We start from the raw sequence: 19,730 nt of genomic DNA, 5'->3' as shown, positions 1-19,730 counted from the left end.
TGAATTATCATTGCATGAATGAAGAAGAGAGAATTGTTTCAAAATGTTATAATGATTAAATATATGAAGAATGTATAATACTTATTTCACATTAAGTCGGAAAAAGTGAGTGATGGTTTATTTTAAATTAGTGTCTCATAAGTAACCTTTAAGTTCTTATTAAAAATTAGCATTAAAATTTTATAATGTATAAAATACACTTTTTTGAAATTCTGGCATTTTTGCAAACAATATCAATTGTCAAGTTAGTGTCCTTTATTTCAGTTAATGATATAGTATATAGTTTTATATAGTATGTAGTTTTTTTCCTAAATTTAGGAACATTTTGAGTCTTTGAAATCTTTATTTATTTATTTATCTTTTCAAATAATGAGACATGTTTAAAATTTGCAAAGTTTTTGTCCTTTACTATTCCTATTCTATTTAGGTAATATATATATATATATATATATATATATATATATATATATATATATATATATATATATATATATATATATATACAGTACCGCTCAAAAGTATCAGTACACCTAGAAACTTATAAAAAAATGGCAAAATTCAAAGTGTCATAACTTCTTTAAAAATGATCAAAAATGCTTCTGCTTTAGCTCATTTTGAAGCTTAAAATCTCTACTTTTATGTACTCTAATTGTTTTTAATTAATATATTTTGCAACTATGTACAATTACACTCTAAACAATCATAGAAAATTGTATTAATTTTTTGTGAAGTTTGACGCGATGTACGGGCACAAAGGGGTTAGATATTGTTAATTTTTATTATACCATTGAAAAATTTGGACTTTTAACTTTCATTTAAAAAAAAAATTCCAAAAAAACATGTTTTTTGACGAAGTTATTGTCAAATAAAAAAAGTTTTTTTTTCAGAATTTAATGATTTTTCAGCAATTATAATGAATTTTAGTGTAATTATAATATGATATGAAAATTTTTTAATTAAAATAAATTAAAATTTAATATTTCTCGATAATATTATTTCATAATTTATTATAACAATTTTAACTTTTTTTTTTGGAAAATATAATAATGAAATAAGAATCAATGTTTACAATTTAATATTTTGAAATTTATTTTTCAATGGTATAATAAAAATTAACAATATCCAACCCCTTTGTGCCCGTACATCGCGTCAAACTTCACAAAAAATTAATACAATTTTCTATGATTGTTTAGAGTGTAACTGTACATAGTTGCAAAATATATTAATTAAAAACAATTAGAGTACATAAAAGTAGAGATTTTAAGCTTCAAAATGAGATAAAGCAGAAGCATTTTTGATCATTTTTAAAGAAGTTATGACACTTTGAATTTTGCCATTTTTTTATAAGTTTCTAGGTGTACTGATACTTTTGAGCTGTACTGTGTATATATATATATATATATATATATATATATATATATATATATATATATATATATATATATATATATATATATATATATATTAATGCATAAGGGCATAGATTAAAACAAATCTATGCCCTTATGCATTTTTATATTTGCTCGATACAATGAGCACTATTTAACCAGTGCAAAATTTATCCTTATGAATATAGTTATGTGTAGTTAGAAATGCAAATGTAAAGCATTCTTTGTTTTCGCATTCATAGTTGAAAACTCTAGTATAAAGATTTTAAATCTAGATTGAACCTAATTTGTTTTTTGTTAATCACAAATAATTGACAGAAATTTTATTAAATTACCATTAATGCATATCATTTAATAGTTGTTATGAAGAAAATAGTTTAATTATGGTTTTCTTATAGGCCCTAATGATATGCCTTGTTATGGTGCTTCAGCAAGAAATATTTCAAAATGTTCAGATTACGTATTCAGCCTCTACAAAGAATCCATGAATTCCTTGAGCTACCAAAGGTATTTCCATTTAAAAAAATTTCTATAAATTTATTAAGACTGATATTGTAATTGGTTTGAGTTATTTTTAAACTGTGGTATCAATGTTAAATTATAAAATGAATAGTCTCGAGAATCTGAAGCGAAAAAATTTACTTGATTATTAAATAACTTCATTAGCTTAAAAAATTTAGGTGGAAAAATTCGCTAAAGAAATGTAGATTTTTTTCCACCTAATGAAGTTTTTCTATTATTAAGTAATGACTATTTATTTCTATTATTTAGTATACTAAGATTAGCCAAATATTAGTCTCTCATTCGGCTCATGACATTACTCTTCTTTTTCTAAACGTAACATGCTTTTCTGATGAACAATACATAAAAAAAACTTGTTATGTTGCACCAATGTTTCCTTTTTTATTAATTTCATCAAAATATATTTTTTTTTGTATTTCTTGTTATTGCAATGTTTAAATAATATAATTATAATCATTAAAAATAATTTCTGTTTTTTTTTAAATTATTTTTTAATTATTCTCTCCAGGGAAAAGTATAATAAAAGCTTTTTGCCTGATGAGACAGTTATTACTTTTAAAAAAATGCTAATTTTATTTAAAAACATAAATAACTTTTATTTTACTATGATGTCTGTAACTCTTGGGTGATAGTCATTTTATTATGTACTAATTCATTATATTTTACACTTATCATATTTCAGAGGGTTTGAAGTGATAAATTCCTGTGTTAACCAAATATGGCCAAATTGTTCCTCTTCATTTTCACTTTCTGCCTTGCCAATTATATATATTCCCCTTGGCATTAATTTGTCAGACTACCTCAAAGAAAGTGAGTAATGTTTTAAAATCATATCATAAGTAAAATATTGCTTTAATTGTTTATCAAGTTAAGATTTTAAATTTAAAAAAAACTAGAGGATAAACTGATGTATGTTAACAATAATATGGATGATTTACCATATAAAGCTTAACAACGGTGACATTTGCGGCAAAAAAAATATAAAGAACCTTCCGCACCAAAACTTAAAGTATAGACCATCGTTAAAATTTGCAACAAAAGTTGTATTTATCCGTTACGGATTTATTCCTTTACAGGCTTATGTTCTTCTGACTTTTTTAATATTTAGAATGATATTTAGTTGGGAACAAAATCAGAGCCATGGTGGCTCAGGGGATAGAGCTTTAACCTTCCAATGAGGTGAACCGGGTTTGATCCTGGCGATGGCTTGTCGATACGAATTTCGTATCCGGCTTGTACTGACTACAATGCTGATGTGAAATATCCTCAGTGGTAGACGGATCATGGGTTAAAGTCCCCTTACTGTCAGGCTAACCGTAGGAGGTTTTCGTGGTCTTCCTCTCCATGTAACGTAAATGCGTGCTGGTTCCATCAAAAAGTCCTCCACGAAGGCAAATTTCTCCCAATATTCGATCCAGGAATATCCTTGTCTTCTGGATTGGGTTCAAAATTACAAGGCTATGGAGTTAAACATTAGTAGTTGTAAACTCGAAAATTCGGTCAGCTATTCAACGGCGGTTATAAAAAAATATCAAAAATTAGATAGTAATCAAAAGATAGCAACTCAGTGTTTTTTTTTTTTTTTTTTCATTATTTGACTCTTAATTCAGTTTAGGTTTTGCAATCTTAAAATTGGAAAAACCATATGAATTGTGCTATTAAATGAAAAATTAAATCCTCCTCTTCATAATAATTTTTTCTTGGTTATTAGCAGAGAGATACACTGAATGTTTTCAATAGTCTGTCTTGGTTTTAAGAAGCTTGTTGTTTACACTCAGTTAATCATCCATAAACAATAAATATTTTTAAATATAACAGTTTATTAATGAATATTTTATATATTTTTCCCTCTTCATGCATTTAGCTGGAAATCAGACTTGTTTTTCTGCCAAGATTGGTGCAAGTATGCTATCATTTTTATTCTCTGTCAATTCAATTTCTTATTCTCACAAATTATTCCTACTTATCCTATTGTTCTTTTCCCAACAGCAACATCCGCAGTGTGTAATGTAAAGCACAGAAAACTGGCAACTGAAATAATTAACGATTGTTTAGATAGAGTTGTGACCAAACTCATGGATCTCTTAGCGCAAATGAAAATACCTTTGGATGAAATTCATTGGCATGTACTTGTTCAGCATTTTTCAAAAACAAATAATAATTTATATGGACGCTAACTTTAACTTGATCATATTTTAATTCAACTCATTACTAACAAAATTGAAAACTATAGAAAAACCAAAATTCACCTTATTTCAAAATAGTTTATTTTCCGTTTGGGAATGATAAATTAAAAGATTTTTGTGGATGAAAAATTATTTATCGTATGGGGGTTAAAGAGACTTTTCCTTCCTAAAGTTGTGTTGTGTATCTCAACTCCCATAAAAGATAAAAATTAAAGAATATATTTTCTAAGCATTGTTTCTTTATTGAATACCGTTAAGAAAAATATATGCTTGATGAGAGAAAAATAAACCAATATATCCATCTAAAAATGTGCTCAAACTACAAAATTAAATACATTGAAAACTTTATTTGGAAATTTTAACAGTTTTATAAAGGTGCATTTTCCTAAATTGATTACCGATATCCTCTAAAACAGAGGTCGCCAAAGTGGTCTATATAGACCCCCAAGGGTCTATTTAACAAAAGCGGGGGTCGATCTGAGACAGGGGGGCGAATGGGGGTCGATCCGAATCGGAAGGGTCGATTGTGGGTCGAAAAGAAAAACAGTTCTCAATACGCAAATCACACATACCTAATTAAGTATGTAAAATTTGTGAATTTTTTTTATAATTGACTCAATATCAGTTTCTTTATAAAACATAAATTAATAAACATATATTTATTGGGGTGAAACAAGTATTTACGTACCACCGCGCAGTGGCACGAACTCAGCGCAGTTTATAAGTCATATGCATATGTGCGCTTGTTCAAATGTCACGTGTGACGAGCATTGACGCTACAAATGCAAATATCATACGCAGTTTCAGCTATCTTTGCAAACTGTGTTGAATATTTGCAATGTCATTATTAAAACTTTTATAGTTTTGGATAATTAGTTATTGTTTCGATAAAACCATTCGTTTGGTTTAGATATCAATTTTAATTATCAATGCACAAAAAAGAAGGTAAGCATTAATAATATGGATTAGTACAGCCCGCGACAAAACTATAGCACACTTTGTATTTTTTTACAAAAATTGCAAAATTGACCAATTTTGAACCCAATATAGCGAACCTTGCAAAAAAAAAAAAAAAAAAAAAACACACCTGGCACACCCATCTCATTGATCATGAAGCAGTAAATCTTTAGTTACTTTACTTTTAATTTCAATATTAATATATTTTTCATAAAACTATTGTTACACAATGTATTATTACTTTAATAAATGCTTAAAATCATAAAATAAATGTACAAACACAGTATCTAATAGAGTTTTATTTTAATTAACAGAAAATTACTTTTGTGGGGGTTGATGGAGATTTCGAAAAATTATGTAGGGGTCGATGATCAAAAAAGTTTGGCGACCCCTGCTCTAAAATGAAATAAAAATAAGGTACAACTTTTTTATTACTAATACAATGGAGATAGAATCAAACAGATTAGAGAGAAAAAAAATATTTTAAAAAAAAACAGACCGGTATTTTTTCTGACCAGTATTTTTATTTCTGTCTCTTTAACAGTAATTACCGTCCGAGTAACATGTTAATTCCAAACAGATATGGATAAACAATTTTTTTTTAAAAATTGAAATTTCCTTTTGTAAAAAATTAAGATGTCTTGTTCTAATGTTTACATTTTCTTTTATCCATGTAGGACTGTAGATCCATTGTCCATATGTGTTACAACTCACCAAATTTTAGAATGCCAAGAGAAAGATTTGTCTACTTTTAAATTCTTCATGAATAATTTATTTAATGTTATAAAAAGACATCTTGAAAAGTATTTGCATATTTTTAAAAGTAAGTATAATGTTCTATCCATTCAGTTTTAATAATATCTTTTTAAGAATTCTAATATTTAAAATAATGTTTGCTGTGGTAATTATATATTTGGACTTGGTCAGTTTTTAAAATATGATATGGGATTCTTTTCAACCATACATTAACAATACAATACATTAACCTAACAATACATTAACAATAACTTTTTATATTCAAATGATTATCAAGATGCAATGTACCAGCATACAAAATTTCAGGGTTACCACAGGCGACTTCAGCATGAGCCTTTTTTTGCCTGAAAAGACTAAAAAAGCAACTATTTTCTGGAAAAGGAGACTATTAGGAGACTTTTCTGTACTCCTAGCAATGTCTTTTAGCATAATTGGATTGAAAACCTGCAGCCCTCGAAATCTTCTGAAGACACTGAATTTCTTTTCTTAGGAAATATAAAATTAAAATAATAAAATTTAAAAAAATTAAATAAATAATTAAAACATTAAAAAATAAAAAGTTTTAGATTGCAAATTTGAGCCATCACTTTTTAATGCGTTCAATTTGCATAGATTCTAAGTCTATTTCATTTCTCGATCGCCTTTTGAACGGTTATTGCTATAAATTATATAAAAAAAGACTAATAAAATTTTAGTCTTTTTTTTTGCTGAATTTTTGTTCTTATTTAGGCAACTATTTTCATGCTTTAGGCTACTAAAAGCAACTATTTTGTTCATTTTTTTCTGTGGCAACCCTGAAATTTAAATATATAAATAATGCAGACAAAAATGTGAGTTACAAAATATGTCACAAAATGTATTTTCTTTGAATAAAAGTTTGATTTTATTTATTTATTTTGATTGATTCAATTTCTCTAAAATTATGGGTTGCTTCAAAGAAACCTAATAATCATTACCTCTCAATCAATGAAATGAAATGCATTGGTGTTTCTTTTGCTTTACCATGTACTTTTGTTTACAATTGGGATCTTTATTAACTCCTGTTTAGGTGTTTGTCACAAGGGAATGGAAGGGTGTTATTAAATACACAGGATTGCCACAGGCGACTATTTGCAACTATTTTCGGCCTGAGGCGACAATGGCAATGTTTTTTGCCTGAAAAGTATTAAAAAGCAGACGTGCCAACTCTCCCGCATTTTGCGGGAGTCTCCCGAATTTTGAGTTATTCTCCCGCCCTCCAGAATTGATTAAAAAAACTCCCGAATTTTACTGCAATCGACGGCCAAACTCACAATTACCTACTTTTTCCGCGATTGCGGAAGTTTTGTTTTTCTTTCAGGGTGAATTCCATCCCCTCTTATCGAACTACCATCTGCCTGAGGCGTAGCTGCACGTGCTTTATTTTTCCCTCCTCTTCAACGTTACCCCTCTTTAACACTCCTATTTCACCCGCCCCCTTACACTGGGATTCGTAGGAATCTTCGTGTGGAATTGAATGCGATGACGTCACATGACGATATCGAGTGACGTCCGCACAGGAGTGGGGAAACTCGGTTGGCAACAAACTTGTAAACTAGCAACGTGATATCCATTATTCGCTTAGTCTTCGTATATTAAAATTTTTTTTTTTCAAGGATGTCTAAGTCGAAACGGAAGTATGCAACCAATTTCAAAAAATCATGTACCAATGACTTTAGCAAGACTTAATTGAGAAGAGCTAAATCTGCAACTCTTTTTATGCATACAGTAGAGAACCATTTATGCGGTATCCAGATAATCCGGGAAAAAGTTTCGCTCGTTTCTCCCGCCATTTTGAACTAAAACGATATGGGAAAAAAAAGTGGAAATTGGACTCATCCTTGAAGTTGAGTAGAGGAAAATGTGACAAAGGGGAGAATTTTTTCCCCCGTTTACCCAGAGAAACGTCATTTCTTCCGCGACCTTGAGGATTTTAGATCTTTATTTTCTCCTTTAGGCCGTCAATCGAACTCAGAGGAGTGGCATGCTGATTTCGTGTTCTGTTTGATTTACGAGGGGGTGGGGAAAATGCATTGCACATGCATATCAGTAAACAGAAGATGAAAGAGAAAAATATATTTATCTATTTGACATTGATTAATAAAAAATAAAAAAAATTTCCTTTTGAATAAATTCTGATTCTTTGGAAGTGCGGTACCATTCGCAAGTTTTTCTTGATGTAGAATCGCACCTTCTTTTTATTAAAAGTAGTGTTTTTATAAAAAAAAATAAATAAAAGGAAAATTGTTTATTAATTTAAACATACAATTAATTTATGAAGTAGATTGCAGTTTTGTTTTTCTGATTCCACTACGTTTGATTTTTTTTTTCCTTTTCCTGATAAATTTCGCACTCAATAAATTATTTTTATTCCTAAATTTTATCATTAGGTTTTTTTTTTATAAATTCAATTGATCTTGCCTTGTTCCAGGTTTTAATATTTATGCTAGTGCCGTTTTTTAACTATCGTTTCGGTTCGATAATTTTCAAGTGTTGTTTTTATTTAGATTAATAAGTTTTCCTTTTAAGCTTGTTTTTCTTGTCTAAACTTGCAAATTTTTTTATTCTTTTAAATGTTATTTTTCTACAATTTTTTTCCTTTTTCGATTTAGGGGTGCTCTTTTTTTCTCTCTTACTTTAAAATGTGTTTACACTTTTTCCTTGTAATTTGGGCTCGATAAAATATCGATTAACGACACTTTTTGGTCAATCCAGAAAACCGGGAAATTAAGACATCCGGGATGGCGATGGTCCCGAGCATCCCGGATAATTGATTCTCTATTGTACAGACATTAGTATTATTATACATTAGTATTGAATTGGTTTTTTAAAATAAAATAGTTCTTCAATTTGTTTATTTTTTATAAGTTTTTGTTCATTTTTATTACAGTGTCAAGGGTTTTTGAATAATGTTTTATTAAGGAAATGGTATTTTTTTTTTAAATAAAGAGTATCTACCTAATATAATTTTGTTTCTAAATCTGTGTTTAATTATTTTATTTCTATTTAATATTTTTCCACAATTTGTGCTCTATTAGTGTGTAAAATTTCTTGCATTCTTATATTTAAAAAAATTTTTTACTTAAAATTCCTTAGAAGTGTCAAATATTGCATACCGTGCGCCTTTTTTTATCCCTCCTGAAATCTCCTGAATTCTTGTTAAGGAAACTCCTGAATGTTAATTTTGCTAGGTTGGCACGTCTGAAAAAGCAACTATTTGCAGAACAAGGAGACTTTTCTGTACTCCTAGTGATTTTTTTAAACATAAATTGGGAGGGCAACCTGCGAGAGTTTCTGAAAACAATGAATTCTTTTTTCTTAAAAAATAGAAAACGTTGAAAATTTTTAATTACAAATTTGAATTATCACTTTTTAATGTTCTCAATTTGCACAGATTCCAGTGTAAATCTATTTTGTTTCTCGATCGCCTTTTCAGCGGTTAATGCTAAGAAATTTTGCATGATTTTTTTTTCTATAACGGCAGGTACTGAACTTTCATTCTTCACCTTGGAAGACGCCGGAAGTGTTGCTCATTTAACGTTACCCAGTGGGCACCTGTGAACCTAAGTCACGAAGGCGAGCAACATTACCCACGCCACATTGCCACAAATACCCGTTCATAGGGTGGGTCACATTCACACATCACACACAACAGAGGACAACACATAGAGAGGAACATCCATGCCCAAAGCGGGATTCGAACTCGCAGCCATTGACTTCGCCATCGGGCACGCTAACCGCTCGGCTACCTGGCCGGCAATAATAATAAATGATTTTGAACTACTCAATTTTTAATACAACAATGCGGGAATTTCGAATTTGAGTAATCACTTTTCACAATATATATATATATATATCATGGTATATGACAATTAAGTCATTTAATAAAATTTCTGCTATATTATTGAAAAATTTGTGTTCTTATTTATGCAACTATTTTCATGCTTTTGGCTGCTAAAAGCAACTATTTTGCTCATTTTTTTCTGTGGGAACCCTGAATACAGCATCATACCATTAAGTTTAGAGTTCATTATAATAGTTTACTTTTGTTTGGAATTGATTGGCATCATTCTTATGCAAATCTGGGCAGCGTATAAATAAACCTGTCCCTCATATTTATATTACTATAGCTGTTACCAGTGTGTAGTAATGTACTCAATGCAAATGTGTTTTTCACTTTTATGTTCAGCTGATGCTGATTTCCAGGCCGGTATAAAATGTATCAGAAGTTTTTCCAATTATAAGATAGACAGATGCTTGTCTATCATGTTTGGATTCATTTCAAGTTATCATGATGGTTATGCAAGGTAATTTTTTTTTATTTCACTTCTTTATGCTTTATTTAAAAATAAGGAATTCAATATCTGATTAATAAGAAAACAGATTAATTTATTTTCATTTTCTAATAGTTTTCTATTAAAAAAATTCCAAACTCTTTTTATCTACTGAAAATTTAAGGTAACTAAGTGCAGTTAAATTAATGCTTAACTTAGCTTTATTTTCTCTTACATTTTGTCCTTTAAATATAGGAACTAGCTACTTGAGTATATATTTATAAATGTGTCCAATGTGTTTGTATCAAGGCAGTGTGGTCAAGCAGGGAAATAAAGCAGGTATGCGGATGAAAAAAAAACAAAAAAATTTATTTTGTAATCATAGTATGGAGAACAAGATGACAAAACCACCCAAAATCGGAGTGCTTTAGTATTAAAGTTAAGGAAAATCTTGCTGACTTATTCCGTTGATCTTTTAAATCATAAGCAAAAAGGGAATTATTATTCCTAATAACTCGTTGAAAAAAATAGGTTGACGGATATCTCCGGTTCTCAAGCTTTGGTGAAAGGAAAAAATTTTAAATGTTAATTCTAAAATTTTTTAATCTAAATTTAGATCACCCAGATGTGAATAATAAATGTAAGAAAGTGTTTTGCTTTGAATTACAAATTAAAAGAATTTAGATAAAGAAATAACATAAAAGGATTTGTTAAAACATATCAGATTACCTAATAAGCATGTTTATATTAATATGCATTTACATATAATATTAATGTGTTATTTTACGCTTAAATGTATAATCCGTACATGTATAATAAGTACGTAAGCATTTATTTAGAATTACTATAAAATACAATGCTTATTCATGCTTAAAACTTCTGTGTATGTTAAAAAATATGCGATGCCTCTTGTTTATACATTGTTGATAAATAGTAGATGTAGATACAATGTTAACATAATTTTTGTCAGAATAATAAGCATATATTCATGTTTATATTAATATGCATTCAAAAGAAAAGTAAAAGGGCATGTTATGATTATGAGATTATTTGGGCTTTGATTCCTTATTTTGATAACAATAAAAATTGTTATAACGAAATATGTTTCTATGTACTTATAACCTCATTATTTTTTTAATCATTCTGATCTGTTATTTTTTATAAATACCATGAAATAATTGTAGGGTATCTGATTATCCTTTACAATGTGTGGAAGAGATTTTTAAAAACTGTGGTGATATGAAAACATTCCACACATTAATGAAGAAAAGCATGAATGTTCCAACAGCGGACAGTAATCCTGTTGTACCAGAAGTGTGTTTCCAAACCAAACATCATGGTAATTAAAAACATTTATCCACATTTTTATTTTAAAAAAACTTTTCTCCAAGTAGTACCACTTATCGAATCTTGATTATACATTAACATGGCGCGTAGCTTTTTAAAGATGCTTATTTTCGTTTTTTAATCACCTAAAGGTGCTTTTTTCTTTCGATGTTTTTAAAAAGTGCTTAATTTCCCCTTTTCAAAAATTAATTTTTTTTTCTTTACCATGTTGATTTTTGCCACGTATTATGCAAGAAAAGTGCTTTTCACATTGTTCTATTCAACGTTATTCACAATTCATTCAACCACAATCTATTTCGGCATACCCTAGGTCCATAGCGTATAAAAACGAAAATCATTTTACAGGTTTGAAATACTTGCGAGTCCGCATGTGCATATACTGAGCTGGGTTCAGTGAGATGATTGCACTCTCATGTGCAACTCTGATGCATTTTGCTAGATATTCTCAATTTCAGGCTTCGTTTTCTACCCTTTGATATTGAACCAAAAAATCTCTTGATCATTTTATAAGGGCTCATATAATCAAGAAAAGTGTTCTTTATCAGAAACTCGTTATTTTATCATGATCATGTAAAGTCTTTGAAAAGTATTTTGTTAATGTATATAGTGCTTAAAAATATTTTTTGAGTGCTGAAAAAGTACTTAAAAGGTGCTTGTTTTATGCTGAAAAAAATGGCTACGCACCCTGATTAAACAACCAAAGAAAATTTTTTTCATGTAGTTGACTGCACAAAAGTTGCTAAAAATGCTTAAGCTTTATTGTTGCTTTGTCATAAACACTGAAGAATATTTCTACTTTTGTATGTTAAATGGCAGTTTAAGGGTTATTTACAATAAATAGGTTGCTAACTTTAAAAAAGAAAAGAAAGTAAAAATAGGATCTATTGCAGTTTTCAATAGAAGTTAGTATGAGTTCATTTGACAAAACAAGTTTAATAAAAAAATCTAAGTTATTCAGTGAAATATTTCTGTGAGAATCACACTTACAACTGCATTAATATTATGCAAGTTAATTTTTGCATCAAAACACACATTTTATTATGAAAGCCTGCCAATGATTAAAAAACATTTTGTACAAATGACGCAGTTTTTCTTAACTGATTTCTAAATTTAGATTATGAATACAATTATTATAAGATATACAGGGCTTAAAATTAACCATGGTTCGTTGGTCATGGATAGCTAAAATTTAACTTGGACCAGCAATTAATGTGAAAGAAAGGTATGTTTTTTTAGTTTTTGGTTTTGTGTTATTGCCACAAAATAACATATTCCGTCATAATTGTAAGCATTACACAGTCTCTATGATGTAAGTTTTCATTTAAATTCGCTTTAATTGTTTTAAATTATAATAGAAACATGCAAAGGGACATGGAAAAATGTGTTCATGCTACTAATATCTTTTAATTACTAATCCTTTAGACCAATGATTAAATCATCTTTATATCTGCCCTTGGATATAGACAGATTTGGATAGGTAGGAACTTTATTTACGTCATACTAGAGCTGCACAATGGGCTAGTGGCAAACATTCTGGGAAACATTCCTGAGGATTATCCAAAGACATGCCATCGCAATTTTGATCCTCTGCAGAGGGGAGGGCTCCCCTGCTTATAGACAGATTTGGATATTCAATTAAATAACTTTGGTTGCCTTAGTTGAACTCAAAAAAAAAAAACTTGACCTTTAAAAAGAAGTTGATAAGAGTTCATTAGCTAAAATAAGTATAGGCTGAAAATGAAAACCATAAAATTTAAACAAGGTGCGTAGCGTTTTTAAAAAGTGCTTAAAGGTACTTATTTTTGATTTGCGTTTTTTAAATGCCCTTAAAGGTGCTTTTTTTGTTTGGGGTTTTAAAAAATTACTTGATTTTCTATCCTTTAAAAAGAGATTTTTTCTTTGCTAGGATCCTCATTATAAATTACAAAAAAAGGCATGATTTTCACAATTTTTTCTGCAATATTTATCAGAAACTAGTTATTTTATAATGACTATGTAAAGTTTTTGAGTTTTATTGATTTTATGTTTATAAATTTAGAACTTTAAAGAATAGAAGGAAATAATTATTATTACTTCACAGGTCCAAATTATGATTTATTTTTGGAAGAAAGATTCAAAATATTTTTTCATTGCTTGAAAAGTACTTAAAAAGTTCCTATTTTTTGTTGAAAAATCTGGCTACGCACCTTGTTTTAAGTCAGTCAGTGAAATATTTCTCTAAAAATAATTTTTACAGCCTCATTCCTATATCAAAAACAGCTTACTGAAGATCACTCACATATCTTATTACCAAATTCAGACAATAGTAATAATGATAAAAAAATACAACGATTTTGTTTAAATGGCACGTTTTTCGCAACAATGTTTTCTAAATTATAAGAATTTCTCCAATAAATGTTATTTTGTTGTATCTGTACAATGAACTAATAAATATGCATATTTCCTTCTAGCAGCTACTTTACGAGAATGTTCAATAAGAGACTTTGAAGATTCTTACAGTGAGACATCTAACTGTATAGAAGATGATGGTCTCAATTATTTACCTAAAGGCTTTCAATCGTAAGTAACTATACAAAAAATCTCCCCCCCTCTATTTCATTACAATTTAAATAAAACAAATAATTATATAATTTCTTTAAATATAAATTAAAATATGTACAGTGCGCAAAATAAAAAACAGACCACCCTGATTAACTTTTGATCTAATAATCAGATCTTCATGTTCTAGGACACAATCTTAAAGGTGTAAGGGGGGGATGATCTTAAATGTGCTAATTAATTAGTGCAGACAATATTTTAAGTTGTGGAATCAGACATAAAAACATACTTTCTCTGAATAAACATGCCCTTTTTTCAACAAATTTGGATTTCTGACTGCCAATATGTAGGGGGTAGCTGCAATCTGGGAAATATGGTCCCCATAGTTAGGTCAGGAGAGCAGTCTAAAGTTTGAACCCTTTAATTTTAATTTACTATGCGGATCATTAAAATAAAATTGCATACAATTATAAAATTTGTTTATCCAAAAATAATTCCATGCAAAGTATAATTTTTAGTGGGTGTTTATTATTTTATTTAATAACAGCCCTAAAAGATTTGAATTGTAACGTATGAAATTTTTTACACCATTTTAAAGAATGTAATTTTTCTCTGTAAAATACAAAATTGGAGCAAAATCAGTATAATAATTTGTGAAAAATCGAACTTTAAAGAAGCCATAGTTTTAAAATTCTATTTCTCTGGATCTATTGGACCAACTTTGCACAAATTTTGTGTATTTTGCCAAATATTACTTTCTTTAAAAAGATGTAAAAAGTTACATACTTACAAATCAAAATTTTTTTGACTATTGTTAAATAAAATAATAAATATTTATGAAAAGCTACTTTTTGCATGGGATTATTTTAGGATAAACGAATTATATAATCGCAAGCAAAAAGTAAAATTAACGTTAAAGGGTTCAAACTTTGCATCGCTCTCCTGACCAAACTATTGGAACCATATATTAGGGGTCAGAAATTGGATTCCTTTGAAAAAATAGCATAAGGAAGTAAGTTTTGTAACTTAAAATATCGTCTGCACTAATTAATTTGTGTATTGGAGGTCACCCCTTTGAACCATTAAGATTGAGACATAAAACTTGAAAATCCAATCATTAGATCAAAAGTTATTCAGAGTGGTCTGTTTTTTATTTTGATCACTGTACATAACTCATAACTATGTATATATATATTTTTTATAGAATTTTAGAGGTGTGTACAAACTGTGTATTGAAAGAAGTTTTTACTATGTGCTATTATAAATTACAAACCTTGAAAGACATCGCTGTTAAAGCTCTTACGCCAATAGGAAAATGTTTGCTCAAGTTTGACGACACAAAGGGTAAGATATATTTTCAGTTAATTATCTTCTTGATTCTCCAGATCTTGAAGAGGACATTTAATTTTACCTTTCAATATTCGTGTATGTGTGCATGTTAGTGTTACATAAATAGAAATGCAACTTTAGGTGCAATGACAGACAAATGGTCGTTTTGTTTATAGCCAGAAACAAAATTTTAATATTTTTTAAAAATATTAATTTATGTCTAAAAATTGACTAACAGAGACTTTCTTAAAAAACATATTTTCTTGCTCATTTTAGAAAAGTGTATTTTGGAGATAACTCAAGGTGTAAGAAATAAGTGCATTTTATATCTTCATTCATTTGCTTTCTATATCAAAAAGGGAACTTTCATGCAGGCTGCTGAATCATCCAAGTAAGAAATATATTCAATCATGTTTGTTTATTTCTTATAAAATAAAAGAATAATTTACTATATATATTTTTTTTCCAAAATTGTATAGAGAGTTCTATAGCTGCATCAAACAAACAGTGAAAACCTGCCCCGGATATGCACACAATGATATCTTCAGACTCTACAAGAGATTTGCAGGGTTGCAAATCACGTCACAATATGAAGAAGGTAAAATATTGTTTTATAATTGAAGCGAAGAGTATCAACCCCAGGTAACTAAACACTCTAATTTTGCAGTGTTCAAATCGTACCTTAAAACATTCAATAATAACAAGCTTAATTTTACCACTTATCTATATCTTAATGTTAGAGTACTTCTCTTAAGTTAAGCTAGCTTGTTTATTGTAAAAATGAACATGTCTTTAGCCTTTCAGTAGAATGATAAGTTACATAGTAAGACTGATTTAAGTTTAGTTATCTAGGGATAAAAATATTGTTTTGACACTATTTCCCTCTAAAATACTTTTATTTCTATACTTTTTTTTTTAATAAAACTTTTCACCAATTTGAGCAGCAGAATAAATTTTTAGGGAGCAATGAAATTATATTGTCTGACATATCCAGGACATAAAAAATTTTAAAGAAGGAAACAATGAAAAATGTCAACCGAAGTTGACGTCGTATGGGGGTTCCAGCTCCAGAAGTCATAAAAACACAAATCCTTTTCTATCTAGACAGCACGAAAAATGTCTAAAAATTGTTCTCTCTGTACCCCAAAGGTTTTGTTGAAAGTCCAGGAAGAGAGGAAAGTTTTGTTACAAAACCTTTGGGGTACAGAGAGAACAATTTTTAGACATTTGTCGTGCTGTCTAGATAAAAAAAGGTTTTGTGTTTTTATGACTTCTGGAGCTTGTTCCCCCTGACGACGTCAACTTCAGTTGACATTTTTCATTGTTTTCTTCTTTAAAATTTTCTATTGATTTCTTTTTTTTCTTCTTTTTTTTACCCTTATATGTCTGGCTGGGTATATCAGGTTTAAAAATTGTACTTAACATCTGCTTCAAATCTTTAAATAAATTCTTCAATCTCAGAGAAGGTGATTTTTTTTTATTTCTTGTTAAGTCTGTTTAGAATTTGTTTCTACCTTATATTCGAAAAAGTTGAGAGGTGATGATTACTTTTAGAAGATGATAATGACGTTTTAACAATATGAAAATGGTCTTTATAGTTAGAAAATATGAATCTATTATTTGTATGTCTATGTTTAATAAAAGTTTTATCAATTTTGAATTACAGCTAATACTAAATAATCATATTTTCTAGCTATAAACACCATTTTCATAATTGTAAAAACTCCATTCAAATTTATTTTGATTTATTTTAATTTAAAAGTAATTATCTTCTTAAACAGGATTATTATATTTCCTATCCCATTAAATGCCAATTTATATTGTTATATCATGTTTTAGTTTACAGAGCTTTAAAAAACTTACTACAAAAGTTTATAACAACCTAATGTTAACATTAAATTATTCAAACCTTTTTTTTCTTTCTTCAAATAGCTATACAATAACTTGGTTAAGCATTTGTAATTTAAAATGCTACACAGTTTGTTAAAAAGAAATAAAAATTTAAACAAGCAAATTGATTAAATAAGAGAAAATGTAAAATTACAGTGTTTATTATTTGAAAGTGTATTATTAATGTGTAAATTATTATTTTTATAGATACTGAGACAACATTTGGAATAAGCTGATAGGAATGCATTTCTGGTTGCAACAAATTGGTATAGCTCTCATAATGGTTAGTGATTCTTTAAATTCCTTACGTTCCAAAGTTGTAGAGCTGAATTTAAATATTACAAGACATAAGAAATTTATAAAATTAAGATGAAAAGTTATGCAAGAAAACTTAAGAGTTCATTGTAGTTAACCTGTTTTATTTCTTGTGCGAAAAAGATAAATACTAAGCACTTCTTATGTAAAAAAAAGAGTTATCCTACAAAAGAAAATTGCAAAATTTGAATATTTTTTTGAAAAATATAAGAGAACGATTTGAACAGAAAAAGATTTCAAACATGTGACTGAAGCTCAATCCCTAATTTTTCCATTCTAATAGTATTAAGTTCTCAAGAAATGCTTAAATAATTCTCTAAGTCATGCAATTTCTCATACATATTAATAAAGTTTAGAGGTTTGAAGAACTGGCAATAAATTAGGATCAAACAACAAAAAAAAATTTAAACACCCTTGGTAAAAAATAAAGTGTTAAGCTTGTAACTCATGTCAATTACTTTTATTATCATATGAAATAACTGGACAAATTTTGTAAAACTAGCTTAAACGTTCATGGAGATAGGGACATTTTTATTCTTTCTAGTTACTTTTTCTTACTATAACTTCAGAATTTTTAGTAAAATTAAACAAAATTTTTAAGAGTGATTTTTAATTAATAATAAAAAATATTTTAAAATGTGAAAATTTAATTTCACAAGATATACACATATTATCACAATATTACGAGATTATTTTTATACTGTGCATGCATAAAAAACATTTTTAAAAAAATTTTCATAATTTTGTTTAGAATCATATTTAGCAACTTATCAAAAAATTCAGATTTTAATATCTTGAAAATGTAAAAAGTTCCTATTAAATTTTTTAGTAATTTTTGTACTTCTTGATTAAAAGCTAAGAATTTAAGCTTGTTATACGAATAAGGAATTTTGCGCTGTTATTTTATAAGATAATCAACATAATTGACAAGTGTTACAAGCTTATAACTGAATTTTTTACATAGGGTGCTCAAAAACATTTTTTATTTTTGTAATTTATTGCCAGTTCCTCAAACCTCTAAAAGCATTAAACTTTATTAATATGTATGAGAAATAACATAACTTAAAACACTTATACAAGTATTTCTTGAGAAATATTTTAAAAAAATCAGTTAGTATGGTTCCTATTATTTTTTCCAACCCTGTATGTATGCAATTAGAAAACATTTCATTCTACTCATTTCAACATGACTTACATTCATTCTACCAACTTGTTACAAAAGTCCTCCATAATATCTTACGTGGTCTACTCACAAAGGAGTTTAGGTAAACTTTTAATACATAACATTCTGAAATTTTTTTTCCGGTGGTCAACTTATGAAGCATTTAAAATAGCGTTGCTTGACAAATTCAATTAACTTCAACAGTCAACATCCAGGATAAACAGATAGGTTACAAATGTTTTGCTCCCTATTATAGGATAAATTCAATTCTTCAAAATAAAGGTTTACTTGTACAGATGGACAACTTGACAATTTAAATTCCACCTCAACCAAACTAATCAAATATACGCGTTTATAAATTCAGTAAAAAAAAAAATTTCAACAGCATTGATTTATGTAATCAAGTTGAACAAATGAATTTTAAGAAAAAAGTATTTCATAGGCTTTTATCAAAAATAATTTATGATCTCTGAAACATATGAAGCCTGTTTTCTTATTTTAATTAAATTCAGAGAGTTACTAAACTCAAATTGAAAAGGACTTGCCTAAATTCATTATTTAAATAATGAGAAAAAGTTGAGCTCAAATTTTTCTCTGATATAACTTTATAGTTCATAGTCAAGGAAATATTAATGCAGATCAACAAATAATCATAACTCAAATGCTAATGAATAATATCCCAGCTGGAAAACTCAACTTATAATTCATTTTGTATATTTTTTTTAATTTTAGGTTTGAGTCATTTCATTGGACATTCAAGATTAACTAATTTATCAAATCACTGTACTATTCAAACAAATAAAACATTTTTATTTTGTTTCATGATCAGCTAATTATTTTTAACATTTATTAATAAATAATGCTCTTGGCACAAATGTGTATTTTATACAACATTGATATAAGTGATTAAAAAATCAAAGCAAAACGATCTATAAAAAATACAATGAGTAGAGGTTATAGTACCCTCTTGGGGCCACCTCTAGCAATAATGCAGGATGCAATACAGTCGTGCATCAAGGCATCAGTCGCCTAAGACATCCTGTGACAT

At 28.3% G+C, this 19,730-nt stretch overlaps 1 protein-coding gene across 1 annotated transcript in view; it reads left to right on the top strand.

The window, feature by feature from the left end:
* Positions 1-19,504, top strand: part of LOC107436429 (uncharacterized) — a 263,791-nt gene extending 244,287 nt beyond the window's left edge. The window contains exons 147-159 of the mRNA XM_087164512.1: positions 1,787-1,895; positions 2,593-2,720; positions 3,775-3,813; positions 3,900-4,032; positions 5,731-5,876; positions 10,017-10,134; positions 11,286-11,440; positions 13,899-14,007; positions 15,191-15,330; positions 15,592-15,706; positions 15,795-15,913; positions 17,413-17,488; positions 19,415-19,504. Of these exons, the coding sequence (XP_087020638.1) occupies positions 1,787-1,895; positions 2,593-2,720; positions 3,775-3,813; positions 3,900-4,032; positions 5,731-5,876; positions 10,017-10,134; positions 11,286-11,440; positions 13,899-14,007; positions 15,191-15,330; positions 15,592-15,706; positions 15,795-15,913; positions 17,413-17,441 (1,340 nt within the window). The 3' untranslated portion in view covers positions 17,442-17,488; positions 19,415-19,504. The remainder of the gene's footprint in view (positions 1-1,786; positions 1,896-2,592; positions 2,721-3,774; positions 3,814-3,899; positions 4,033-5,730; positions 5,877-10,016; positions 10,135-11,285; positions 11,441-13,898; positions 14,008-15,190; positions 15,331-15,591; positions 15,707-15,794; positions 15,914-17,412; positions 17,489-19,414) is intronic.
* The last annotated feature ends 226 nt before the right edge of the window (positions 19,505-19,730 follow it).

The sequence above is a fragment of the Parasteatoda tepidariorum genome, chromosome 5 (assembly GCF_982258835.1).
Source record: "Parasteatoda tepidariorum strain Cologne lab strain chromosome 5, Ptep-v5.0, whole genome shotgun sequence".
Lineage (NCBI taxonomy): Eukaryota > Metazoa > Arthropoda > Arachnida > Araneae > Theridiidae > Parasteatoda > Parasteatoda tepidariorum.
This window is presented reverse-complemented; position numbering and strand designations above follow the sequence as displayed.